Source organism: Bos grunniens, chromosome 4 (assembly GCF_055505025.1).
Source record: "Bos grunniens cultivar Pamir isolate PY7600 chromosome 4, Bosgru_T2T1.0, whole genome shotgun sequence".
In the NCBI taxonomy this organism is placed as follows: Eukaryota; Metazoa; Chordata; class Mammalia; order Artiodactyla; family Bovidae; genus Bos; species Bos grunniens.
In genome coordinates this window covers 70,602,683-70,630,644 of record NC_141168.1, presented here as the reverse complement: position 1 = coordinate 70,630,644, position 27,962 = coordinate 70,602,683, and the positions used below count along the sequence as shown (strand labels likewise).

The 27,962-nt window shown below is 41.3% G+C and overlaps 2 protein-coding genes across 6 annotated transcripts in view; one reads left to right on the top strand and one right to left on the bottom strand.

The window, feature by feature from the left end:
* The window catches only part of PNPLA8 (patatin like domain 8, phospholipase A2), a 65,219-nt gene extending 49,728 nt beyond the window's left edge, over positions 1-15,491 (bottom strand). For 2 of the 4 annotated variants that reach the window (XM_086396817.1, XM_086396818.1), the window contains exon 1: positions 499-650. Coding sequence is in view for 1 of the 4 variants with exons in the window: in XM_086396816.1 (XP_086252942.1) it covers positions 15,361-15,422 (62 nt within the window). In the remaining 3 variants the exon portion in view is untranslated. Of the gene's footprint in view, positions 1-44; positions 651-15,360 lie in introns of those variants that run through there. The other 2 variants (XM_086396816.1, XM_086396819.1) reach the window with 2 other exon arrangements.
* On the top strand, positions 1,020-27,568 carry LOC147374331 (putative G protein-coupled receptor 141). Of its 2 annotated transcripts, none has more exons than XM_086396828.1 (2): positions 1,020-1,155; positions 26,572-27,568. In XM_086396828.1, exon 2 carries the CDS (start codon positions 26,606-26,608, stop codon positions 27,485-27,487), a length of 882 nt encoding a protein of 293 aa, XP_086252954.1. In that variant the 5' UTR covers positions 1,020-1,155; positions 26,572-26,605; the 3' UTR covers positions 27,488-27,568. The 2 variants fall into 2 exon arrangements, with proteins under 2 accessions (XP_086252954.1, XP_086252953.1); XM_086396827.1 differs by lacking the exon at positions 1,020-1,155 and adding an exon at positions 24,048-24,186.
* The last annotated feature ends 394 nt before the right edge of the window (positions 27,569-27,962 follow it).

The window sequence follows — 27,962 nt, the reverse complement described above, 5'->3', positions numbered from 1 at the left end:
TCAGTGTGGGTGGGGTTACAAAGAAACTGCTGATAATTAAATACCTGGAGCAGCGGACTCATCAGGTGCACTGACAGTGGTGAATCACGTAGGCAGAGGAGGGACACGGTTTTGACAAGCAACCGGGAACTGTCGGAGCACCCACTGCCCACGGGAAGTCAGACAGACTCAGGGAACCTCGGCTGCGAGGCTCGGGGGTGGAACAGACAGCTCGGGGCTGAACCAGAAAAACCTAAACAGTCTGAGCCGTGCGAACCAGCAAAGCCCACCAGGCCAGAAGACGAGGAGACTATCGCGCACCCCTCAGACCTGGGACCTGCGGACCCTTCCGGTGCCCGGTCGCCTTCTGGAGCCCGGGTCCGGGCGTCTCCCCGCCCTCTCGCCGTGGAAGCGCCTTCCGAGGAGAGATAAGTCGCGGAGGGCCAAAGGAGTCCCCGGGGCGACCCGCAGCCTTCTCCCCTAGCCTACCGTCCCGCCGGCCCCCCACGGGCCACCTACCGGGATGCAGGCCGCAGCTACTTGGGCGGCAGGGGCGACGCGCCTTTTCCCCGTACGTGCGTCCCCTCTGCCCGCCAGCATCAGCTGAGCTTCCAGCACAAACACCCGGGCAGCAGCTGGGGTGCCACCCTCCCCCAGCTCCGTCCCGCCCCAGCGGAAGTGACGCACGGCGACCCGGGTCTACTCGCCGACTGGGGAGGAGCTCCTCCGCCTCCCTGAGGCCTCTGCCTGCCCGTCAGCCGCCGCTCCGCCCCCTCCCCAGACATGCGCAATAGAGCACGGCTGAGCGCTGGCGGGAGACGTGCGTGCGTGCACGCGCCTGCGGGCACCAGGAGAGGCGCCGCCTGGGGACCAGCCATGGGAGTTTCTTTGGCTCGGCGGGCTTGTGTGCGGGGCTCAGTACGCGATCAGCTGAGCTAAGCATCTATCTCCTCGTCTATTGAGATTTTGTCCGCTCTCCTTCAGGTTCTCGGAATCCAGGCTGCGTACCAAACGCCTGGAGGATGGTGAGCGGCATGGGCCGGGGTCCTAACCACTTTGCTGTCATCATTCCTGAGCTTCGCCACTTGGACTAAAAATCGCTGGAAAGCTCTTTCACATACGTTATCCTGTTGGAAGTCAGCCAGTAAAGCCCCGCTACACTCTTCTTTCCAAAAGGTCCCACACTTAACACATTGGTTTTTCAATCCTAACATTTTATGCCTACCAAATCTACAAATAGCCTATACAACCCATAAGGCAAATACAGCCTATGGCCTGTTTCTGTACGTCTGCAAAGTAAGAATGGGCTTTTCATTTTCAATCAGTTTAGTTCAGTTCAGTCGCTCAGTCGTGTCCGACTCTTTGCGACCCCATGAATCGCAGCACGCCAGGCCTCCCTGTCCATCACCAACTCCTGGAGTTCACTCAGACTCATGTCCATCGAGTCAGTGATGCCATCCAGCCATCTCATCCTCTGTCGTCCCCTTCTCCTCTTGCCCCCAGTCCCTCCCAGCATCAGAATGTTTTCCAATGAGTCAACTCTTCGCATGAGGTGGCCTAAGTACTGGAGTTTCAGCTTCAGCATCATTCCCTCCAAAGAAATCCCAGGGCTGATCTCCTTTGGGGACTGGAATGCAAAAGTAGGAAGTCAAGAAACACCTGGAGTAACAGGCAAATTTGGCCTTGGAATAGTTACTGTAGCTTCCTTGAAATAAGTTGAGGTTAGAAAACAGAAAAGCAGTCATTACTAACCTCAAAATGTTACCATGACAGAGTCTCTTTTCTCTAGACTTGTCATGTCTTGCATGGGTGAATGTTACTGTTTTAGTCCATATAAGATGATTGTGAAATGTTTAAGGAAGGAATTGTATGAGCTGTCACATACTGGGTGTTAGACTTACACCTTGTTTTTTCTTTTTAATTAAGAGGAAGAAGCCAGTTTGCCAGGCTCTTGGGGCACAAATGGCTGGATTATGTACATCATAATGCCTGATAAACCCCTGCAGTGCGTGATCTAGACAGCTTATTTAGCCATACTATAGTTAAAACGTACATGCACAAGCTAAGCTTTAGAGGCATGTGGAAGTAACCTTAGTTTCAGAGAGACGTTCCTCCCTGTTGTTAAAAAAATTATACTTGTTAAAACAATAAAGACTTTAGGACTTTTGCCATAGGTGTCAAGACTTTTGCAATTAGGGAAAGAGATTGGGCTGAATTACAAATACAACAGTTGGAGATGTGTAGCCAAGGAGCAGAGGGGCAGGGGCCGGTGGGTGGAAAATTACTAAGAGGGGACGCCAAGGGTAGTGGTGATTCTTGCTAAAGCATTTTAACAAGATTCTTGCTAAATACTGACCAGTGTGACTAGATATCAAGGGTGGGAGATTTTCTCTAAACTGACTCAGCAGGATTCTTGATAAAATTGGACTTGGAAGACCAAAGACAGGACCTGGGGCAGAAGTCTTGATGGAAGAGGGCTCAGAGAAATCAAATTAAAGTTTGACAAATGAGAAAGTCTTTGTCACCATCCAATCATCCATCCCCCCCCCCACTTGTTTTCCTTCACTTCCTAATTTAGTCAGACTTTATCAAATATCTAAATTTTCCTCCGTTGCCAAATTTTTTTAAAAACTCTGAATTCTTCTCCTTTACTCTTTCTTCCCCATAACTTTAACCATCCTGAAGTCTGAGGATCTTAGTGGAGGATCTCTCAAGTCTTTCCATTGCTCTATATCTTGGCCTCCATTGCTTTAGTTTAAGCTTTCATCCTCAATCTCGTTAAACTGGTTTTCCAGCCTGTGAAGTGAAGTGAAGTGGAAGTCGCTCAGTCATGTCCGACTCTTTGTGACCCCATGGACTGTAGCAAACCAGGCTCCTGCATCCATGGGATTTTCCAGGCAAGAGTACTGGAGTAGGTTGCCATTTCCTTCTCCAGAGGTTCTTTCTGACCCAGGGATCAAACCCGGGTCTCCTGCATTGTAGACAGATGCTTTACTGTCTGAGCCACCAGGGAAATCCTGTAACTGACCTCCAACCCAGAGTTATTCTCTTCTGGGAAGCCAAGGTAATCTTTCTAAAGTGCAAGTCCAATCACGTGATTTCACTGATTAAAAAGTTTATGCTTCATCTTCATGGAATCAAGTGCAGGGCATGATAGGCTTCAAGCCTGATGAGCTTCCAGCCTTAATTTCACTACTTTCCCCTTGCTCTTTACCCTCTGGCCACACTTTGTTGTTCAATCGCCCAATCGTGTCCGACTCTCTGTGACCTCAAAGACTGGCCATAATTATGGTTCCTCAAATACCCTGTGCTTTTTTATGCTTCAGTACTTTTGCTCATACCTCCTTCAAAACTAGAAAAGCTTACAAAACTAAACATACTCTTACTATACAATCCAACAATTGTTATTCTTGGTATTTACCTGAAGGAGTTGGCAACCTGTGTGAACACAAAAGCCTGCATGTACATGTTTATAGCAGCTTTATTCATAATTGCCCAAACTTGGAAGTAGCCAAGATATCCTGCAGTAAGTGAATAGATAAGTAAACTGTGGTACATCAGATAATGGATTATTCAGTGCTAAAAACAAACTTTCAGCCATGAAAAGATGTGGAGAAATCTTAAATGTTTATACCAATCTACACAGGCCATATATCATATGATTCCAACCATATGAAATTCTGAAAAGACAAACTATAGAGATAGTAAAAACAAACAAAAAATCAGTGGTTACTAAGGATTGGGATGGGGGCAGAGTGTGAATTAGGCAGAACACAGAGGATGTTCAAGGCAGTGAAAACACTGTGATATTTGATGATGGATACCTGTCATTACACATTTGCTCAAACTCATAGAATATACATTACCAAACATAAACCCTAAGATAAACTATGGACCTTGGGTTATTATGATGTGCCAGTGTACATTCATTGATTGAAACATATATGTATCACTCTGATGGGGATGGCTTTCCTGATGGCTCAGATGGTAAAGAATCCGCCTGCAATGGGGGAGAGCCGGCTTCGGTCCCTGGATTAGGAAGACCCCTTCAAGAAGGCGATGGCTACCCACTGCAGTATTCTTGCCTGGAGAACCCCATGGACAGAGAGAATCCCAGGTAGTAGGGGTAGTTCAAACTGCTGCACAATTGCACTCATCTCACACGCTAGCAAAGTAATACTTGAAGTTCTCCAAGCTATGCTTCAATAGTACGTGAACCAAGAACTTGCAGATGTTCAGGCTGGATTTAGGAAAGGCAGAGAAACCAGAGATCAAATTGCCAATATCGGCTGGATCATAGAAAAAGCAAGAGAGTTGCAGAAAAACATCTACTTCTGCTTTATTGACTATACCAAGATTTTTGACTGTGGATCACAACAAAGTATGGAAAATTCTTCAAGAGATGGGAATATCAGACCAACCACCTTACGTGCCTCCTGAGAAATCTGTATGCAAGTCAAGAAGCAATAGTTAGAACTGGACATGGAACAACAGACTAGTTCCAAATTTGGAAAGGAGTACGTCAAGGCTGTATATTGTCACCCTGCTTATTTAACTTACATGCAGAGTACACAAACGCCAAGCTGGATTAAGCACAAGCTGGAATTAAGATTGCTAGGGGAAATATCAATAACCTCAGATATGCAGATGACACCACCCTTACGGCAGAAAGCGAAGAACTGAAGAGCTGCTTGATGAAAGTGAAAGAGGAGAGTGAAAAAGTTGGCTTATAACTCAACATTCAGAAAACCAGGATCGTGGCATCTGGTTCCATCACTTCATGGCAAATAGATGGAGAAACAATAGAAACAGTGAGAGACTTTTTTTCTGGGCTCCAAAATCACTGCAGATGGTGACTGCAGCCATGAAATTAAAAGACGCTTGCTCCTTGGAAGAAAAGCTATGACCAACCTAGACAACATATTAAGAAGCAGAGACATTACTTTGCCAACAAAGGTTTGTCTAGTCAAATTTATGGTTTTTCCATTGGTCATGTATGGATGTGAGAGTTGGACTATAAAGAAAACTGAGTGCCAAAGAATTGATGCTTTTGAACTGTGGTGTTGGAGAAGACTCTTGAGAGTCCCTTGGACTGCAAGGAGATCCAACCAGTCCATCCTAAAGGAAATCAGTCCTGAATATTCATTGGAAGGACTGATGCTGAAGCTGAAACTCCAGTACTCTCACCACCTGATGGGAAGAACTGACTTACTGGAAAAGACCGTGATGCTGGGAAAGATTGAAGGCGGGGGAAGAAGGGGATGACAGAGGATGAGATGGTTGGATGACATCACCGACTCAATGGACATGAGTTTCAGTAAGTTCCGGGAATTGGTGATGGACAAGGAAGCCTGGCATGCTGCAGCCCATGGGGTTGCAAAGAGTTGGACACGACTGAGTGACTGAACTGAACTGAACTGAACTTTTTAGTATAAGTATGTCCCACAAAATGTCTATAAACTGTGTAAAGGTAATTGTGTTAATTTTCTTTTGCTCCTGAAGTAAAATATCACAGTCAATGACTTAAATCAAACTTATCATGTCACAATTCTGTAGGTCAGAAGTCCAGGCAGGGTCAACTGGGTCCTCTGCTCCAGGTCTCCCGAGATCAAAATCAAGGTGTCAGCTGGCCTAGGCTGATCTCTGATGGCTCTGTCAGAGAACATTCTTTTAAAAGTTACTTAGGTTGTAGGCATAATTCTGTTTTTACAGCTATAAGGATGAACTTTTGACTCTTTTGCTGGCTGTCAGCCCAGGAGTTGCTCTTCACTCCTAACGCCAGCTGTGTTCCTTGTCAAATTGTCACTCCTTCTGCCCTCCAACCTTCGGTTCAGTTCAGTTCAGTTCAGTCGCTCAATCCTGTCTGATTCTTTTGTGACTCCATGGACTTCCCTGTCCATCACCAACTCCCAGAGCTTTCTCAAACTCTGGGAGTGATGCCATCCAACCATCTCATCCTCTTTCATCCCCTTCTCCTCCTGCCTTCAATCTCTCACCGTACTGTTGAAACCTGACTAGGAGAATTTTGAGCATTACTTTGCTAGCATGTGAGATGAGGGCAATTGCGCAGTAATTTGAGCATTCTTTGTCATTTCCTTTCCTTGGGATTGGAATGAAAACTGACCTTTCACAGTCCTGTGGCCACTGCTGAGTTTTCCAAATTTGCTGGCTTATTGAGTGCAGCACTTTCACAGCATCATCTTCTAGGATTTGAAATAGCTCAACTGGAATTCCATCACATCCACTAGCTTTGTTTGTAGTGATGCTTCCTAAGGCCCACTTGACTTCACATTCCAGGATGTCTGGCTCTAGGTGAGTGATCACACCATCATGATTATCTCGGTCATGAAGATTTTTTTTTTGTATAGTTTCTATGTATTCTTGCCACCTCTTCTTAATATCTTCTGCTTCTGTTAGGTTCATACCATTTCTGTCCTTTATTGTGCCCATCTTTGCATGAAGAAGGTGTTTGTTATGACCAGTGCATTTTCTTGGCAAAACTCTATTAGTCTTTGCCCTACTTCATTCCGTATTCCAAGGCCAAATTTGCCTGTCACTCCAGGTGTTTCTTGACTTCCTACTTTTGCATTCCAGTCCCCTATAAAGAAAAGGACATCTTTTTTGGGTGTTAGTTCTAAAAGGTCTTGTAGGTCTTCATAGAACCGTTCGACTTCAGCTTCTTCAGCGTTACTGGTTGGGGCATAGACTTGAATTACTGTGATATTGAATGGTTTGCCTTGGAAACAAACAGAGATCATTCTGTCATTTTTGAGATTGCATCCAAGTACTGCATTTCGGACTCTTTTGTTGACCATGATGGCTACTCCATTTCTTCTGAGGGATTCCTGCCCGCAGTAGTAGATATAATGGTCATCTGAGTTAAATTCACCCATTCCAGTCCATTTCAGTTCGCTGATACCTAGAATGTCGACATTCACTCTTGCCATCTCTTGTTTAACCACTTCCAATTTGCCTTGATTCATGGACCTGACATTCCAGGTTCTTGTGCAATATTGCTCTTTACAACATCCAATCTTGCTTCTATCACCAGTCACATCCACAGCGGGGTATTCTCTTTGCTTTGGCTCCATCCCTTCATTCTTTCTGGAGTTATTTCTCCACTGATCTCCAGTAGCATATTGGGCACCTACTGACCTGGGGAGTTTCTCTTTCAGTATCCTATCATTTTGCCTTTTCATACTGTTCATGGGGTTCTCAAGGCAAGAATACTGAAGTGGTTTGCCATTCCCTTCTCCAGTGGACCACATCCTGTCAGATCTCTCCACCGTGACCCGCCCATCTTGGGTTGCCCCATGGGCATGGCTTAGTTTCATTGAGTTAGACAGGGCTGTGGTCCTAGTGTGATTAGATTGACTAGTTTTCTGTGAGTATGGTTTCTGTGTGTCTGCCCTCTGACACAAGAGAAGACTCTATACATGGACATCACCAGATGGTCAACACCAAAATCAGATTGATTATATTCTTTGCAGCCAAAGATGGAGAAGCTGTATACAGTCAGCAAAAGCAAGACCAGGAGCTGACTGTGGCTCAGATCATGAACTCCTTATTGCCAAATTCAGACTAAAATTGAAGAAAGTAGGGAAAACTACTAGACCATTCAAGTATGACCTAAATCAAATCCCTTATGATTATACAGTGGAAGTGAGAAATAGATTTAAGGGCCTAGATCTGATAGATGAAGTGCCTGATGAACTATGAAATGAGGTTCGTGACATTGTACAGGAGACAGGGATCAAGACCATCCCCATAGAAAAGAAATGCAAAAAAGCAAAATGGCTGTCTGAGGAGGCCTTACAAATAGCTGTGAAAAGAAGAGAAGCGAAAAGCAAAGGAGAAAAGGAAAGATATAAACATCTGAATGCAGAGTTCCAAAGAATAACAAGAAGAGATAAGAAAGCCTTCTTCAGCAATCAATGCAAAGAAATAGAGGAAAACAACAGAATGGGAAAGACTAGGGATCTCTTCAAGAAAATCAGAGATACCAAAGGAACATTTCATGCAAAGATGGGCTCGATAAAGGACAGAAATGGTACGGACCTAACAGAAGAAGAAGATATTAAGAAGAGATGGCAAGAATACACAGAACTGTACAAAAAAGATCTTCACGACCCAGATAATCACGATGGTGTGATCACTGACCTAGAGCCAGACATCCTGGAATGTGAAGTCAAGTGGGCCTTAGAAAGCATCACTATGAACAAAGCTAGTGGAGGTGATGGAATTCCAGTTGAGCTATTCCAAATCCTGAAAGGTGATGCTGTGAAAGTGCTGCACTCAATATGCCAGCACATTTGGAAAACTCAGCAGTGGCCACAGGACTGAAAAGGTCAGTTTTCATTCCAATCCCAAAGAAAGGCAATGCCAAAGAATGCTCAAACTACTGCACAATTGCACTCATCTCACACGCTAGTAAAGTAATGCTCAAAATTCTCCAAGCCAGGCTTCAGCAATATGTGAACCGTGAACTTCCTGATGTTCAAGCTGGTTTTAGAAAAGGCAGAGGAACCAGAGATCAAATTGCCAACATCCGCTGGATCATAGAAAAAGCAAGAGAGTTCAAGAAAAACATCTATTTCTGCTTTATTGACTATGCCAAAGCCTTTGACTGTGTGGATCACAATATACTGTGGAAAATTCTTCAAGAGATGGGAATACCAGACCACCTGATCTGCCTCTTGAGAAATTTGTATGCAGGTCAGGAAGCAACAGTTAGAACTGGACATGGAACAGCAGACTGGTTCCAAATAGGAAAAGAAGTTCGTCAAGGCTGTATATTGTCACCCTGTTTATTTAACTTGTATGCAGAGTACATCATGAGAAACGCTGGACTGGAAGAAACACAAGCTTGAATCAAGATTGCCGGGAGAAATATCAATAACCTCAGATATGCAGATGACACCACCCTTATGGCAGAAAGTGAAGAAGAACTAAAGACCGTCTTGATGAAAGTGAAAGTGGAGAGTGAAAAAGTTGGCTTAAAGCTCAACATTCAGAAAACGAAGATCATGGCATCTGGTCCCATCACTTCATGGCAAATAGATGGGGAAACAGTGGAAACAGTGTCAGACTTTATTTTTCTGGGCTCCAAAATCACTGCAGATGGTGACTGCAGCCATGAAATTAAAAGACGCTTACTCCTTGGAAGGAAAGTTATGACCAACCTAGATAGCATATTCAAAAGCAGAGACATTACTTTGCCAACAAAGGTCCTTCTAGTCAAGGCTATGGTTTTCCCTGTGGTCATGTATGGATGTGAGAGTTGGACTGTGAAGAAGGCTGAGCACCGAAGAATTGATGATTTTGAACTGTGGTGTTGGAGAAGACTCTTGAGAGTCCCTTGGACTGCAAGGAGATCCAACCAGTCCATTCTAAAGGAGATCAGCCCTGGGATTTCTTTGGAAGGAATGATGCTAAAGCTGAAACTCCAGTACTTTGGCCACCTCATGAGAAGAGTTGACTCATTGGACAAGACTCTGATGCTGGGAGGGATTGGGGGCAGGAGGAGAAGGGGACGGACAGAAGATGAGATGGCTGGATGGCATCACTGATTAGATGGGCGTGAGTCTGAGTGAACTCTGGGAGTTGGTGATGGACAGGGAGGCCTGGCGTGCTGCGATTCATGGGGTTGCAAAGAGTCGGACATGACTGAGCGACTGATCTGATCTTGCATGAAATGTTCCCGTGGTATCTCTAATTTTCTTGAATAGATCTCTAGTCTTTCCCATTCTATTGTCTTCCTGTTTCTTTGCATTGATCACTGAGGAAGGCTTTATCTCTCCTTGTTATTCTTTGGAACTCTCCATTCAAATATGTATATCTTTCTTTTCTCCTTTCCCTTTCACTTCTCTTCTTTTCACAGCTATATGTAAGGCCTCCTCAGACAACCATTTTGCCTTTTTGCATTTCTTTTTCTCGGGGATGGTGTTGATAACTGCCTCCTATACAATGTCACAAACCTCCATCCATAGTTCTTCAGGCACTCTGTCTATCAGATCGAATCCCTTGAATCTAATTATCACTTCCACTGTATAACCGTAAGGGATCTGAGTTATGGCATACCTGAATGGTCTAGAGGTTTTCTCTACTTTCTTCAATTTAAGTCTGAATTTGGCAATAAGGAGTTCATGATCTGAGCCATAGTCAGCTCCAAGTCTTGTTTTTGCTGACTGTATAGAGCTTCTCCATCTTTGGCTGCAAAGAATATAATCAGTCTCATTTCAGTATTGACCATCTGGTGATGTCCATCTGTAGAGTCTTCTCTTGTGTTGTTGGAAGAGGGTGTTTGCTATGACCAGTGCATTCTCTTGGCAAAACTCTATTAGCCTTTTCCCTGCTTCATTCTGTACCCCAAGGCCAAATTTGCCTGTTACTCCAGGTATTTCTTGACTTCCTACTTTTGCATTCCAGTCCCCTATAATGAAAAGGAAATCTTTTTTGGGTGTTAGTTCTAGAAGGTCTTGTATGTCTTCATATACTCGTTCAACTTCAGCTTCTTCAGCATTACTGGTTGGGGCAGAGACTCGGAGTATTAGAATGGTTTGCCTTGGAAATGAGCAGAGATCTTCTATCATTTTTGAGATTGCATTCAAGTACTGCATTTCAGACTCCTGTTGACTGTGATGGCTACTCCATTTCTTCTAAAGGATTCTTGCCCACAGTTGTAGATATAATGGTCATCTGAGTTAAATTCACCCATTCCAGTACATTTTAGTTCCCTGATTCCTAAAATGCCAATGTTCCCTCTTGCCATCTCCTGTTTGACAACTTCTAATTTGCCTTGATTCATGGATATAACATTCCAGGTTCTTATGCAATGTTGCTCTTTATAAATCGGACTTTACTTTTATCACCAGCCATATGCACAACTGGGTGTTGTTTCCACTTTGGCTCAGCCTTTTCACTCCTTCTGGAGCTATTTCTTCTTTTTTCTCCAGTAGAATATTGGGCACCTAACAACCTGGGGAGTTCATTTTTCAGTGTCATGTCTTTTTGCCTTTTTCATACTGTTCATGGGGTTCTCAAGGCAAGAATGCTGAAGTGGTTTTCCATTCTCTTCTCCAGTGGACCACATTTTGTCAGAACTCTCCACCATGACCCATCTGTCTAGGGTGGCCCTACACGGCATGGCTCATAGTTTCATTGAGTTAAACAAGGCTGTGGTCCATGTGCTCAGATTGGTTAGTGTTCTGTGATTGTGGTTTTCATTCTGTCTGCCCTCTGATGGAGGAGGATAAGAGGCTTGTGGAAGTTAGTTGTTGCTGATCTGAAACTTACATTTAACAGGGCATCTTGTGTTTTATTTGGCTAACCTAATTAGGAAAAATTTATGAGAAGCCATTGATAATTATGTCCAAATGGAAGGATGTGTAAAATGTAGAATAGGTAAAGAAAAACATTTAGTATAAGAAGAATGACAAAACAAATAAATGAAAATAAGGGCTGTACACAGCTTTTCCTGAGAATGGGGTAAAAGTCAAGTTAGATGTTGGGTTGGGAGACAAAGCTGAAAATTTTACAGAGAGCTAAATCACAAATAGCCTTGGATGGCTGACTTAGAAATTCAATCTTTTTGATGATGATTTACAGTGGGGTGTAATTTTGGTGAAATAGATATTATAAATTTTTGTTCCATTTTTTAATTCGTTACAAATGTAATGTGGCTATAAGAGTGGCAGAAGCTATTAATGAGCTAATTTAAATTAAATAAATGAATAAACAATCAAAAATACTTGAACACCCTGAGAAGAGGAAAAGATCTGTTTAAAAGAAATGGGAATTAGTTAATACTTAGATACGTGAGTCACAGACAAAGGCAAAGCAAGCCTGCATGCAGTTGAAATATTCAAAAACTATGACATACTTACAAATCCCCAAAGAGCAGGAAGTGAAACTATTCAAGGGAGTCACACTGTGTGAGTCAAGAATCTTAGCATGTCAAGAAAGCACAAATGGAAAAGCTTTCCATTTCCCCCAGCCAAACACGTACAAATGTCAGAAATTTGGCAGCATGGTGGAAGGAGAGGTGCCCTGCTAGCCAATGTGCCAGGTACTATAACTCAAATGAATGGTTTTGAGTTAATTAGACTGTACGGGGGAGAATTTCCTAAACTGAAGTAAAATAGTCCACCAAATGTGGTGTGGGCTATGGGAAGAGATGGGGAGCATGCTACCCCAATAACATCCATAATACTACCTGCTGGACACCATCTGAGGATATTGGCATTACCTTCCCCCTCTTCCTTTGACATTACCAAAGTAATTTTAACTTTAAAGTGTATTTGCAATTCAAATGGAAAGAGGAGGCAAATCCTGACTCCAACCTCCTTGGAAAATATTATTTCAAATATTTTCAAACTTCTTAAGCAATTTTGAAAGCTGCAAAAGGCACATTTTACACTATTTTCTGTGTTTTTAAAAAAATAGCTTGTCAACATATAGATGGTCAATAGGCACTGTGAAAGGATGCTCAACATCGCTAATTATTAGAGAAAGGCAAATCAAAGCTACAATGACCTCACACTGGTCAGAAAGTCATCATTAAAAAATCTACAAGTACCAAATGCTGGAGAGGGTGTGGTAAAAAGAAAACTCTCCTATACTGTTGGTGGGAATGAAAGTTGGTGCATCCATTGCAAAGAATAGTATGGAAGTTCCTCAAAAAAACTAAAAATAGAGTTGCCATGTGATCCAGCAATACCAGTCCTGGGCAGATATCTAGACAAAACTATAATTCAAAAATATACGTGCACCCCTATGTTCATAGTGGCACTATTTACAATACTCAAAATATGGAAACAACTTAAATGTCCATCAACAGATGAATAGATAAAGAATATGCGGTATATATATATACAATGGAATACTGCTGCTGCTGCTGCTAAGTCGCTTCAGTCGTGTCCGACTCTGTACGACCCCATATTCGGCAGCCCACCAGGCTCCCCCATCCCTGGGATTCTCCAGGCAAGAACACTGGAGTGGGTTTCCATTTCCTTCTCCAATGCATGAAAGTGAAAAGTGAAAGTGAAGTCGCTCAGTCATGTCCAACTGTTAGCGACCCCCTGGACTGCAGCCTACCAGGCTCCTCCGTCCATGGGATTTTCCAGGCAAGAGTACTGGACTGGGGTGCCATCGCCTTCTCCGACAATGGAATATTACTCAGCCATAAAAAAGAACAAAAAGAATATCATTTACAGCAACATGGTTAGACCTAGAGATTATTATACTAAGTGAAGTTAGTCACAAAGAGAAAGACAAATATCATTTTTAATCACTTGTATGTGAAATCTAAAATATGGCACAAATGAGCCTATTTATGAAACAGAAACAAATTCACAGACATGGAGAACAGACTTGTGGCTGCCAATGTAGGGGAGGGATGGATTGGGAGTTTGGGATTATCAGATGCAAGCTATTATATATAGAATGGATAAAGAAGATCCAAATGTATAGCACAGGGAACTATATTTAATATCCTATGATAAAGCATATTGGAAAAGACTATGAAAAAGAATGTATATATATGTGTGTGTGTGTGTATATATCTGAATCACTTTGCTGTACAGCAGAAATTAACACAATATTGTAAATCAACTATACCTCAAAGGAAAAAAAAATAAAACAGCTTCTCTAAACAATTAAAGAAATGACTAGTAGCACTATATAGGTGTGATTATATACTCTATATTATTAAGTCATTATATTCATAGTTTTTTTAAACTTACACCCAAATTTCTTGCCTTTACTTTATGCCCAGAATAAAATCGAGATATATATATATTCCATATAATGGATCTTAAATCTAAAGAACTCAAGATACTTTGACTAGTGTGATTTAGTTAGCTTTATAATACTTATATAGATGTCTTAAAATTTCTTAAGTATAATAATTAAAAATAATATTTATTACTGATAAATAAATGATGATGGAATCATTTCTCAGAGGTCCAACAAATTAGAACTCCTTGGTATAGTTCTAATGTTTGATTAAAAAACAAAGTTTAGGGGAGGCTGGGATTCTTCATAAACTCAACCAGTTTCTACTAATTCCCAAATGATTTGTACAACTGGATGTAAAGCCTCCTTGCCTCTACACATCTCTTCCAACTGACAGTATTGTGCTGCACAAGACTGGCAAATTGTTTCAGAGTGGGCTTTCCATGCATGCAATATTCTGTCTTCAAACATGTGTATTTAAGAAAGCAGTTTTATAGCTTCAGGTATGATCAGACTTTTAGAAAGTGAATTAACTCTAATCAGATTCATAAGAGTTTCCCCCCTCCAAGTAGTACATTTTAATTACATTTGTTCTTTAATAGCTCTATCTGTGTATATAGACTGGGCAGCATACCCACTCATTGATAAAACACTTCACAGTGTAGAAAGTCAGAATTCTTTATTACATGTGTTCTCTCTCCCTGTCCCAGATTTGAGATATCATTGAATACTCCCTTGTGTAAGTTTAAGTTGTGAAACATGTTGATTGGAGACACTTACATATAGCAAAATGATTACCAAAACAGCTAACACCTCTGTCACCTCACTGAATTATCATTTATTTTTAATGGTGAGGACATTTAAGATATAACCTCTTAGCAATGCTCAAGTATAGGATGCAGTATTATTAACTATAATCCCCATGTGGAATACTATATCCCCAGAACTTCATCTGGAGGTTTGTACCCTTTGACAAATCTCTGCATCCTGCCCCACCCGCTTCCCAGTAACCACCATTCTACTCTTTGATTCAAAAGAATGCCAATATATTTTTTTACGTTAGAGGATATGTGGCTGTTTTTTGATACATGCTATCTAAAATATCCTCTATCAGATTAAAAAATGAAGTACCAGAGGCAAAAGAAAAAAATCAAAGTACCTGGCAAATATCAGTTGGCATAGCAAAATGATGGAAAGAAATGATTACAGAAAACTTGGAAATAATAATAGCATGCTTTTCTATGACACAAGAGGTCCCTCTGAGTTTTTTTTTTTTTAATGTAATTTTATATTTTTTAAGACTTGTTGGGTGAATTTAGTTACAGTTTCTGTGTGTGCTATAATGTCCTCCAGGAGGGGACTTAGATGGTGGCCAAGTGTACCAGGGGAAAACAAAACATACTCATCTGGCCACGAGGAGACAAGGTTGGCAGCTTGAGGAACTTGGCCTGGTAGTATTTACCAGACATGTTAGCCGGGGAAGCAGCACTGTCAGAGGTACAGCGGTACCCTCACTCTCTCCCCTCTTTTAACGGTGTGTGTTCCACCTACGGGAGGACGATGAGATCTCAGTGGAGATTGGCTAGCCCCTCTACCCCCCAACCCTGGGGTGCGAAGTAGCTTACCCATCCCAGCAGAACTTCCTACCTTAAATTCCAGTAGATAATGCCACACCCAGGCATGATGGTGCTTGGTATTCTCAGCAGCATAGCTTCTTCATGCAGAGTGAGACTCAGGGCAGAGGCTGTTTCTGGTGACTTCTATACCTTTATGGTGTTGGATGCCTCAGCAGAAGTCCCCACTCTGGCATACAGGATAATAGGCCCTAGTGTTTGATCACTCAAATGTAAAATAAGCCTGGGACAGTACTTCAGGTCACCTGGCCAGAGTGGTTTTACCTGTTAGTGACTTAATCTGTTGCTTTAATACATTATTTCTTTTTACCAACCAGATTACAGGGGAGACAGAACCTCCATTTAATGTCATGGTCTTTTGATCAATCATGACCTTTGAAATGTGACCACTAATAACTGTCGATTTTATTCAGGTATCCACACAAGGTACTCAGCTTCTCTAAACCAACAATGGAGGCACCCTTTTTTGCACAATGACAGGAGAACATTTTAGTTAAGCCTAACAAGGTGTCCACACAAACCAAGGCACATTTAGAACCCTTACTTATAGGGAGGGGGCCCAATATAATCAATTTGACAACCTCTTACTAGGTGGGATCTCCAGTGTATGCTCCCAGATTCCTTTGGCAGTGCTTTGGGCATTGTTTAGAGCATCCAGGACATGCTATTGCTGCTTTAATTGAGTCACTGTCTTTCAAGAGCAACCCAGTATCCTTAGCAATATGGTATCTTACCAGGGCACTGTGGTGGTCACTCTTTGCACTCAATCTGTTGTATATACTGAAAGATCAGTTCTTTGGGTTCGTACCAGAGCTAGGCATCAGCTTCCTGATTACCAGGGGGTGTCAGTGCTTTATGAGCTGGGACATGGAAGACAATGAGGACTGCCTGAGGCTCTTGCAGGTGAACCCAAATGTCTTTCCATATATCCTGACCCCACAAAGGCTTATTTATATCACCTGCCCCTTGGTTTTTCATTGTCCAAGCCATAGGTTTAATCTCTTTAGAAGGGCCCATTTGTGAGTTCAAAGGGTTGATGACCAGGGCATATGAGTGACTGCCAGCCAGTGCCCTGAGGTTCACCCACTGGCGGCTGCTGTCCTGTTTTTATCCAGATGGTGTCACTGTTGGACTGAGTGGCTACTGCAGACTAAGTGGATGAATTGTCTCCTTTAGATCCATTTGTATATCAGGCATCAGTGGGGATTTTCTTTCTTCTCTCTCTACAGGGTGCAGGGGCCACCACAGGAATAGGGGTGTGGCATTTGGAAAATCTACTTACTCTACTTGTCCAGCTCAGGGAAGGCAAGTGGACTGCACAGTCCAAAGACAGGGGAGGGAAGGAGGGAGGAGCCTTCAGTTGTCTGGGTCCTGCTCAGAGTCAGCCAGTGGGCACATCCTTTGTGAAGGTTACTGCCTTCAACAGTTTATATTGTCAAGATCATGTTTTATTTATTTATTTTAATATTGGGAAAGGAAAGGGAAAGAAGGAATACAAAAATCAACTAAAATATTCTTTTGTTGTTCAGTTGCTCAGTCATTTCTGACTCTTTGTGACCCCATGGACTACGACACACCAGGCTTCCCTGTCTTTCACCATCTCCCAGAGCTTGCTCAATTTCATGTCCATTGAGTCGGTGATGCCATTCTTACCACATGTATTTATTCTCTTGAAATAGCTTTAAAGCACAAACTAGATGATAAAACTGGGGCTTCCCAGGTGGTGCTAGTGGTAAAGAACCCACCTGCCAATGCTGGAGACATAGAAATGTGGGTTTGATCCCTGGGTAGGGAAGATCCTCTGGAGGAGGGCACGGCAATCCCATGGACAGAGGAGCCTGCTGGGCTACAATCCATAGGGTCACACAGCGTCAGACATGACTGAAGCGATTTAGCATGAACACACGCAGATGATAAAATTAATGAATCATTCTGGAATCAAGCAAGAAGTCTACAGGTTTCTAAGTTGCATGACTCTCAGAAATTAAGCATTCACATTTTCATGGGCATGCAGAAAAACATGACTTCATATTATTTCAAAAACAGAACCCAGACTACCTTCTTACAACATTTGTGAAGAAATGTTTCTTCACTTTCCCTTGAAGAAGGAAGTATATTAGTGTTTCAATATCTGAGATGTTTGATTAATATGGAATAAAAAGAGGTTGGAAGATGGAATCTTTGGTTTTGAAATAGAAATTGAGAAAACGTCCACGTTAAGAAGTGCAACTAAAAGTATCTCAACACAAAGGTTGAGATGACCCTAAGAGAAGACTTGGAGGACACTGTACAGGAGGATGCGTGCTGGGAATGTCTGCTGTGTCCTAGAGTAGGATAAATGGAAGACGGATTGGCAGTGCTCTCAGTTACATGCAAAAGCTTAGCTCCTTAAGTTGAACTTTACTGCCTTCATTTAATAGTGGACGGACCATAAGGGGTTCATGCAGTAAATTGTGGACCTGTTCTCAGCATTCAGAATCCTTTCATCGTGTTCCTGAGATGACAGATAAGGACGCTGTTAACTGCCTCCTGAAAGATCTACCCGATCCCTCCCTGTGCACTGTACCACAATGCTTTCAGTAGCGTGAGACAGGAAAGGGAGCCCTCTTCCCAGCCACAGAATGTAAACCATGGAGGTTTTAAGATAGGACGAGGAGTCAACAAATAACCCCTCTAGCCAACAAGGTGTAAAGACAAGACTGCTGGAGGGCTTCCGGAATGTCTTCTTTCCTATAAAAAAGAGTCACCGTGGTTTTCTGTCTGCCTCCCCACAAGCTTGTGTGAAGACAACTGCAACAAGAGCCACCATTTCGTATCTGTGAGGGGAAAGTCATGAGACACACGGGAAACCAGCCCAGAGTTCCGCCAGCCCTGATGGCTCAAGAGAAACTTCCCTGGAGCCATCCATCCTGGAACTCTTGCAACGTGAGAGAAGAGCTTTCTCATCTTATTCAAGACATTCATATCGATATTGTTACTTGAAGGCAGAAATCACTAGGCTCTAAATCACACAGTGCGGCTAATTTAGATGTGGTGTAGCCCCACTCTGATCTGCCTTTAAGCCCCGCCTCTAGGGTCATATCTCTCAGTCTACAATCAATGCAGGAGGTAGGGCAGGATGTCTTGCCAGTGTGTATACAGTGAGCCTGGCTACTGAGTTAGACACTTTCTGCCTAGCAGTCTGTTCCATGCTCCATAAAGCTGTGACTCTGCCTCAGTGTCTCCTCTGCAACTTCAGTTTCCTTTTAGGCTTTTGGCCCCAAAATAAACTCCAGTCCTTCACCTGCAGGATGAAACCCACTCTTACCCTTCTCAGAAGTGGTCCTCTGAAGGACTGCATCAAGATAAATCAGGATGACCTGGTTGCTTATTTAAAGTATGGGTGCCTGGCCCCACCCACAGGCTCTCAGGAAGTGCTGTGGTAATAAGTGTCTAGTTAACTCTGATGTCGGTGAAAGCTGCAAACTCTGCCTTATCCTTTGACTGTCCTTTCACTGGGCCCATGCAAGAGAAAGCACAATACCAGTCTCATTGCCTCTACCTATCCAGATTTGGGTTGCATCCCCTGGATTTCCTCTTGTTTCTTGCCCTTCACACCATGTTGAGCCTGCCAAAGTCTGGCACTTCCACAGGACATGGACTGCCCACCTGCCTCTAGGAGCCAGTCCATTGAGTAGAGTCCATTTCCTTGGTCCAATATTTTCTGGCTCAATCTTTCTCCCCAGTGCCCACTATTAAGCCAAAATTAGTAATTATCACATCTGTAAGTTCTCAGCCAGCCAATGTCCAAGTGTCTGAAATCCACTAATTATTAGAAACTCAGATTTTTTTACAAAAAAATTCCTTAAAAGAAAAATCTGAGGCATGAACTTAGAGAATGATTGGCGCAAGAGAGCTAGGTCAGAACTGCATGGCTGTATTACGAAATCAAAATGCTTTTGATGTATCTGTCAGCTTTGCATTTTGTTCCTTAAAAAAAAAAAACAAAACTCTTAGGGCAGGGAAAAAATTCTATGTTGCTTATTTTATTTATTTATGTATTTATGTATGTACCTATGTATGTATTTATTTAGAAAAGCCCCAAACTATTTTTTGACAATGCCTCAAGGCTTGTAGGATCTTAGTTCCCTAACCAGGGACTGGCCTGGGCCCTTGACAGTGAAAACCCAGAGTCCTAACCACTGGACTGCTAGAGAAGTCCCAAGAAAACCCAAAACCTTTAATTTTCAACATGAGCTACCTGGTCATGAAGACAGTGCAAAATGACCCACTCCAACCCATGGGCCCAAGAAACCCTCCCTTCCCAGGAGCCCAAGAGACTCCTGCTCCAAGAGATGAGAGTGGGGAAAGGTGAGTGAGTGGAGAGTAATACTGAGGACAAGGGGTCCTGCCTTCCTGCCCACCCCTTAGAGGCAGTAGTAGAAAAGGCTCTAGAGATGATGCCTGAGGCCCTGGGTTTAAATCTCCACTTTGCCCTCACAGAAGCTACGAGTCAAGTGGGTACAGTCAATATACTGCCTATTTTAAAAATAAAGAGATTCAAAGACTCTGTCCCTTCCCCAAAGTGATATGGTGCCCATCTGAGTCCAAACTCCAGTGTAAATAAGCAAAAAGCTTTCCTCATTAACAGCCCTGGTTTAGTTTTATATTCCATCAACTACGCCTGTTCTGCTTCCCATGCCTCTGCATTCAATGGGCAATTCTCAAACCTTAGCTTATTTGTTCTCGTGGCAATACTTGTTCCTGTTGACCTTTACCTTTCTTGAAATCCTTTTATTCTTTGGATTCCTCAACAACTCTTCTTCCTGGTTCTCCTCTGCCCCACCTCCCACAGCTTCAAGCACACCTGCTTATCCAACCAACGCTTGTTATTTTCCACATAAAAGCTGGCAACCTACAATTAGAAAAGAAAGGAGGTGAGATCTCAAGGAATAGGAACTATTTAATGCATTGTGTTTTCCTTAGTAAGCCTATTCAACAGAACTTTCTGTAATTGAGCATTCGACTTATGACTGAGGAAGTGAACAGTTTTAACTTAATTGAAATGGCTGCAATGTGGAGAACAGCTACCATATTGGACAGTATAGTGTAGAGTCGCACAACATAAAGGATGGTGCATGGTGTGTGGTCTGTGGGACCAGCAGGCTGTGCATCACCTAGGTACCAGTTAGAAATACAGAATCTCAGGCCCTACCCTAGATCCACTGAAATAGAATTTGCATCTTAACAAGATCACCAGGTCATTCATAAGCATAATAACATTTGAGAAACGTTGCTTAGAAAGTTTAATTTCGAAGCACTATAGTGATGGACACCTGTTTATATCCCAGTGCACCTATGGCTATTATTATATCTGAAGAAGTTTCCTTCTGTGAATTTTTACAAAGTCCTTCTCAATACATTAATTAAATACTTCATTAATCATATCTTGATTGAAGTCCCACTGGATGTCAAAATACTAAGATAAGTCTTTTATTTCAGAAAGCAACTGAGTTTAATCTATTGACCTGAGCTATGTCTCATCCTTCTCTTGAGGGGGTATCATGTGTTCTAAAACCACTACTTCCTTTCCTTTGTTCTGAGGAAGTATTATCTTCCTTTCATAAAAGAGTAGAATATAGAAGAGAAAAAAAAATTTAACCACATTGTTCAGTAATCTCGAAACAGGTAACCAGCTTGACTGTGAAATCAGGTCACTCCCCAAGGCTTATGAGAAGACTCACGCAAAGCGTTTAAAGATTTGAAGCTAAAAAGATTGGAGAAAAAGTTTATGTCGAACAAATGTTTTCTCATTTTATGTTGAATGTCTCCATGCTCTGGGATCTCCCAAAGGTTAAAGAGACTCAATTTCCTAAAAAAGAGACAAGACTCTTTGGAATATAGTGAAGCTTCCAGATGCAGTGGCTTGGGAGATGGTCACTTTGGGTGACAGGGAAGGTCATAAAGAAGGGTGGGCTGGGAGTCTCAGAGGCAGGGCGCCTGTGTGGCCTCTACTTGGGCTGCCTCAGTTCCTTCTGTAAAATGAAGTATTTGGATTTGTTAGAGCCTCTTTTAGGTCAGTTCTAGCTCTCACACTCATCTTTGAAAACCTGTAAGAATGAAGTTAAAATGATTAAGTCATTATCTGCAAAAGAAGGATCGTTTCACAGTCACTTTTAAAAAATCATATACTTTTATGCATTTATTCAACAAATACTGAACTCATTCAACAAGTAAGTGCTGCACACTGGTCTGGGCACTGGGAAGTGACAATGACGGTACCGTTAGGGTCAGTGAAATCCAGCTTAGGAAAGTGGTAAATCAATCAGCAGCTGATAATTCTCAAACCTTGTTTACATGCCTAAGCCATTGACTGAGGCTTTGAAATGCCAGGCAGGGTGCCCTGTTTGATTTAGAGTCCAAAAGTTAAAGACACAGCATATCCTTAGGTACGTTCCAGGCAGCTTATCTCAGTAGACCAGAAGGCAGGCGATAGACCCACAATGAACAATTAACCAAGTAAAACACCTTGTGGAAAATCATATGTAAAAACTTCAATTGGGGCAGTGTGGTGTGTCCCCTGAGCAGTTGCCCAACACTGTGGCAGTTAGAGAGGGCTTCTCAGAGGGTGTTCACATTAGCAGTGAGAACTGAATGACCAGAGGCAGCCTAACGTGTGGAAGTGAGAAAAGCACTCTGGGCAGAGACTCACAGATGCACCTGAAACTAACACAACACTAAATCAACTTTACTCGGCCACAAAAAAGAATGAAATGATGCCATGAGCAGCAACACGCATGGGCCTAGAGACTATCATACTAAGTGAAGCAAGTCAGAGAGAGAGAAATATCATACGATATCAATATACGTGGGATCTAAAAAAAGATGATACAAATGAAGTTATTTAAAAAAACAAAAACAGAAAGCAATCTTAAGCTTACCAAAGGGGAAATGTGGGTGGTGAGGGATAAATTAGGAGTTTAAGATTAATATTTATACACAACTACAGGTGTATACAAAGTAGATAATCAATAAGGACCTACTATACAGCACAGGGAACTCTACTCAATATTCTGTATTAACCTATTTGGGGAAAGAGTCTGAAAAAGAATAGATATATGTATATGTACAACTGAATCACTGGGCTATACATGTGAAACTAACACAAAATCGTAAAACAACTATACTGCAATAAGTCATACTTATGATTACATTATAAACCTAAAAAAAAGAAGAGGATTGTATTGTTTTGGACTGGGGAATTTCTAAGCTCTCATACTAAGGTTTTGTTATTTTTCTTAAAAACCTGAATGAAAAGAGCTGAATTCTGAGTATAGTGAGAAAAATATACTAAATAAATGCATTCTTCTAGCTGTGTTTTAACTGCAATATATACACTTTTTAATACTTTGAATTCCTCATGCTGTCAGTGTGAACAATTAATCTGTGTGCTGGCCATAGTTTTGAATTATAGCTGACTTTTATTTTTAGGCTCCACTGTTGGTCACAACTGACATTTCCTAGTTAGTCCTTCGTCAGAGAAGCAAATCCTAAATATAGCATAGTTTCTATGGGAACATACTTTATCTTGAAGATTCCAAGAAACACATTTTATCTGAAAAACGAGACCTTCCAGATAAAATGTGAAAATCCAGGCTCACAATCCAGATTTTCTATTTTCAAAATAATATGATTTAAGAAGAGATGTTTAAAATGGATTGAAAAATTGGCTCCATGAGAAATCTTTCTGAGTTGAATTGGTACAGATCTGCTTTTGACTGTAAGAGTTGGAAATCTCATCTTTTATTGTTTTTCTTGAAATAATCAAGCACATGACTCTATTATGTTTAGATTCTATTGTTTTATATCTCTGTGGCAACAAACATTGTTGGGTGATCATCTAGCAGATGGCATAGGTGGTGATGATATTCATTCTTTCCAAAGTAAATGAAAATTTTATCTGTTGTTACTGAAATGTAGGTCATAATGAGTTTGCTTTACAGGTTATTGAGTTTTGGGCCTTTTAAATACCTGTAGCTGAATAGTAATATGATTGGGGGCTGCATTTGCTTGTGAGTATCAAAGGCATGTTGGTTTCTTTCATCTTTAGGTGTACTAAACCCAATTTCCTTAAACTTACTCTTTGAGACCTTAAGACAGCTAAAGATGACTATGCAATTAGAAGTAAGTTGACTGGAAGTAAGAAGACTGATGGAAGAATATTTAAGACTTTTGAGAAAAACAAAACGAGCCCTCTTGTGGAAGTTACATCACCAGACGGTCAAGCTCCAAAGGAGTCATATCTCCAAATGGCAGTTATTGAGGGAAGGGAGTCTTTGGAAATTGAACACCAGAGAGATAAATAATTTGATCTTACTGCTGAGAATACGAAAGTCTCATAGGAAGTACTCCTCTCCATCATTCTTGTACTGAATATGAAACATGTTGGATATAATAAGTGCAATAAGGAACAGCACTGGGGGTGAAAAAAGCTCTAAATTGTTCATGCTAATAAGAAAAATTACTGTAAAGAAATAATGGATAGTGAAAATGAAAGTCCTAACTTAGGAAGAATGGTTTGAGTCTGTCTCACCACTACCTTTAGAGATAAACATCTGTTGGTGGCCCAGATGCTTTATCTGGACCCTTCATCTTGACAGTGTAACTTCAGAAGTTCTCAGCCTAAAGCTTGAGCTCTCCACCAGTTCATTATTCATCCCATGACTTCCCTTGACTGTTGTTAGTGAAGACTTGTTTCTAGAAAACGATTCTTATTACCTGCTCTGACATAGATCACCAACAAATGACCAGGTTGCCTTGAGTCTTCCATCAGCAGAAAATCATAAGAGGAAAAGAACAAGTAAGTAGTTTGGGTGGTCATTTAATGGTTTCTGCATGTGAAACAGAGCTAGAAATCTCAATGCTTGGTTTTTACAAGCAAAGAAATACTTAGAAATTTCCTGGGGTTGGCGGTTCTAAGGCTAAGGTCCTGAGAGAAAGGAAAAGGGATGATCCAACTCCTCTCTTTGCTAAAAATTTATCCCAATGCATTTGAATATTTATAGGGTGATTCTGAGAGATAACTTCAAAAGGGTGGAATTTTATTTTATGATATAGCTTTGTATACACTGTAGAAGGAGAAGTAGCATGGAGACTTTTAAGACCAAGTCCATGTCAGGGAATTTATTGGCTCTTTAGACATGGAATCTTTCTTACTTCTCATAACATTCTTACAAACTAGATCTCATTCCCATATTTGCGATTGAAGAGGCAACTTCAATGATAAGCGTATAAAAACCACTTAAACTGGTTGGACTTGATAGATTATTTAAGTTTTCCTTGCTTTAAAGTCATTTCAAACTTACATCTTGTCTCCTTAGACTGCAGGACTACTGACACTTTAAAATTTTAGTAGTTTTGTATTTGTTTTTCATAAGTCACATAAAACTATTTTGTTTCACACAAAAAGTATATAAGCATTATGTATTTTATGTATATGTACTTGGCTAGAGTGCATATTTCAGCATATAAAATTTAGATTGTTATGCAAAATATAATTATATTTCTAAGTTACAATAAAATCTTATTTGAGGGTAGTCAACCTGACAGGGCCAATGTAAATTTTTTCATAAACAAAGATTTAATTATTCTAAGAAGATTCCATGGTAGCAGAAGGAAAATTCTAAGAGACTAAGGTATTCACTGTGGAATAACTTCTCCCTCAGAAACATGCTCAAACTTCTTCTGGCCACATGGAGAGCAGATACATGAGGAAAATGGACACAGATCATTCCAGATGGGAAAGTTTGACTTGTTGAAGCCTGGGTCTCATACAATCTAATCAAAGATCTGAAAAAGGTTTTTTTTAATTGTCAAATATTTATTATATACTTAATAACGCAACAACAATTTTATGTAACATAACTGTGTATCTGCCCCTATGTAGAGTAAGGAGAAAAAAGTAAATAATGTCTTTTTTGTCTTTGCTGTTTCACCTTAAGGATCATTACTTTGTGTAGCTCTCTCTCTTTTTTTTTTATGTATATAGAGTTGTCTCAAACACACTGACTTATTTAATTTTTCAGTGATGTAGGCAGTATGTGAAGTGAAAGTCGCTTAGTTGTGTCCGACTCTTTGCAACCCCATGGACTATACTGTCCGTGGAATTCTCTGTAGCCTCTCCCTTCTCCAGGGGATCTTTCCAACCTGAGGATAGAACCCAGGTGTCCTGCATTGCAGAAGAATTCTTTACCAGCTGAGCCACAAGGGAAGCCCGAGAATACTGGAGTGCGTAGCCTCCCCCTTCTCCAGCGGATCTTCCCAACCCAGGAATCGAACTGGGGTCTCCTGCACTGCAGGAGGATTCTTTACCAACTGAGCTATTGTAGGCAGTATGATCTTCTGTATTTCATAGCTAGAGTTCTGTGAGGCCAGATGACTTATGCATGCTCTAACAGTGAACAAATGACCAAGTGGCACTTAGGTATAGCAAAGCGCATTGCCAAGCATTCTTGTCTTTCTGCTATACAATCACTGCCCCAGTACCTGAAAAACTTAAACGAAAACTAAACAGAACCTACCCTCAAACCCCAAATTTTTACCAAATGTAGCACACCAATCCAGGAAAGTTTCAGAGTTTGGAAGAAGAAAAGAGTGAAGGTAATATGTATATTATAGGCCACTTCTTCCTCAAAGCTGTTCACAGAAAATATTTTCAAGTGTCTGATATATCTTCTTACAACAATTTCATGTGACTTACATGATCTCTACAGTATCTCAAGCTGGATTTCCTGAAAATAGGAAGGATGGCCTTTGTATTATGGATCTGATATGGGATGTTTGCTGGGTACATACAGACCCTACCATCATTAAAACTTTATTTTGTTCATCATGATTTTTTTGCATTAGTTTTGATTCTAAAAATTATTGCATTAGACTGTTACTTATTTTGATGACTGAGTCTCTAGCCCTTCCTTAAATTTTATGCCAGAGAATAATATGTCTTATCCTCAGCCCTGTGCTGGTACGTGAATTTAGGCATTTCCGTGAACAGAATGCCTGACTGCCCAATGACAAGTTTTATATTTAATCTTATTTTTGTTATTTGGTTTCACTCTCTGTCTTTTCAGTATTTTTGAGTAATAAAGATGAGTCTCTGACAATATTTTTTGGGTACTCAGTTCATGGGCAGTTGCTGTGCAGTTTTAATATATCTACTCTAATTTTATAAAACTTTTAATTTAAGGACTTATGGCCTCCTAAGCATTTTGTGGTGAAAGATGGAGCTGACCAATGTGACCACCCTGTCAAACGCTTCGAACACAGACCTGAGTCGCTGTGACAGGCACTGCAGAATGATTCTCATATCACTGTACAGTGTGGTTTTGCTGGGAGGCGCTGCAGGGGCCATTGCGATGTCTTATATGATGCTCAAAAGGAACAGCCAATCAATCGTCGCCACGATTGTTCTCAATATCATCGTGCTACACTCCATCCTCCTGTTCAGCCTTCCCTTCCGCCTCAGCTATTATGTCTTAGTTGTCTGGGAGTTTGGATCCTTCACCTGCCGATTGGTTAGCGGCATAATATATGGTCATATGTATTTCACCTTTGTTTTCTATGTGGCCATCATCATAAGTCGATTGCTCTTGTATTTTAAGAAACTCCAAACTCAGTTCCATAAGTACCATGTGGTGGTTTTAAGCATTATTATTTGGCTGGTGGGCAGTGTAATTTTTTTGCCAATATTTTTTTTACAATATGGCACCAATCCAAGTTACTCAGAACAACAGTGTTTTGAGTTCTACAAAGACCTCAAACGCAAGGAGTTTATTATCTTGAACTACTCTATGATTGTCATTATGATGACAACAGTTGTGACCCTCTTTCTGATACAGATGTGGGTCATTGTTCAACTGGTAAAGGCTCTTTGGCCAGACATGTGGACCCATCAAGAGTACAGAGCTCAAATCAAGAGCTTCTTCTTCCTCCTCATAATAGTGGTTTGTTTTATACCCCATCATGCCTTCCGGATACACTTCATTCAACATTACTCAGAGACAGAAGATTCTGAGTTAGTTCGTTATAACGAAATTTTTGTTGCTTTAACTACAGCCTGTTGTCTGGATATGCTGTGTTTCCTAGGTGGTGTTATCCATTAAATACGCCTGTGTTACTTGCTTTGTTGATCAGTTTCTCACTATTGTAATAAAATAGTTTCAATTGAGTAGCTGCTTCCACAATTTCGAAAGTTTTCAAATTCTTGTTCTTAATCATCACCAAAATGATTTTTTCACAAAAAGGTAATGAGGATTGATTTTTTTCCCTCTTCTCAGCGACCTGTTACTAGTTCTTCACTAACTGAATATGTTCAATTGCCTTAACTCTACACAAGTTGATCCCAACCATCCAGACTCAACCCCTATCTCTTTTTTTCTTGTAATATTTACTTCCACTATGCACAGCTATTGGCTTTCTCAATGTACTCTCTTCTTTGCATTTATTCTCACTGAGCTTTGATCCTAGAATGTTCTTCAAGGTCCAGAGAACCCAAAGATAAAGACTTTACAGAAGCCTTAACTTATTCAACTTATGGTCAACTTGTCAATGACTCTATCTTGAAAATTACTGATATTT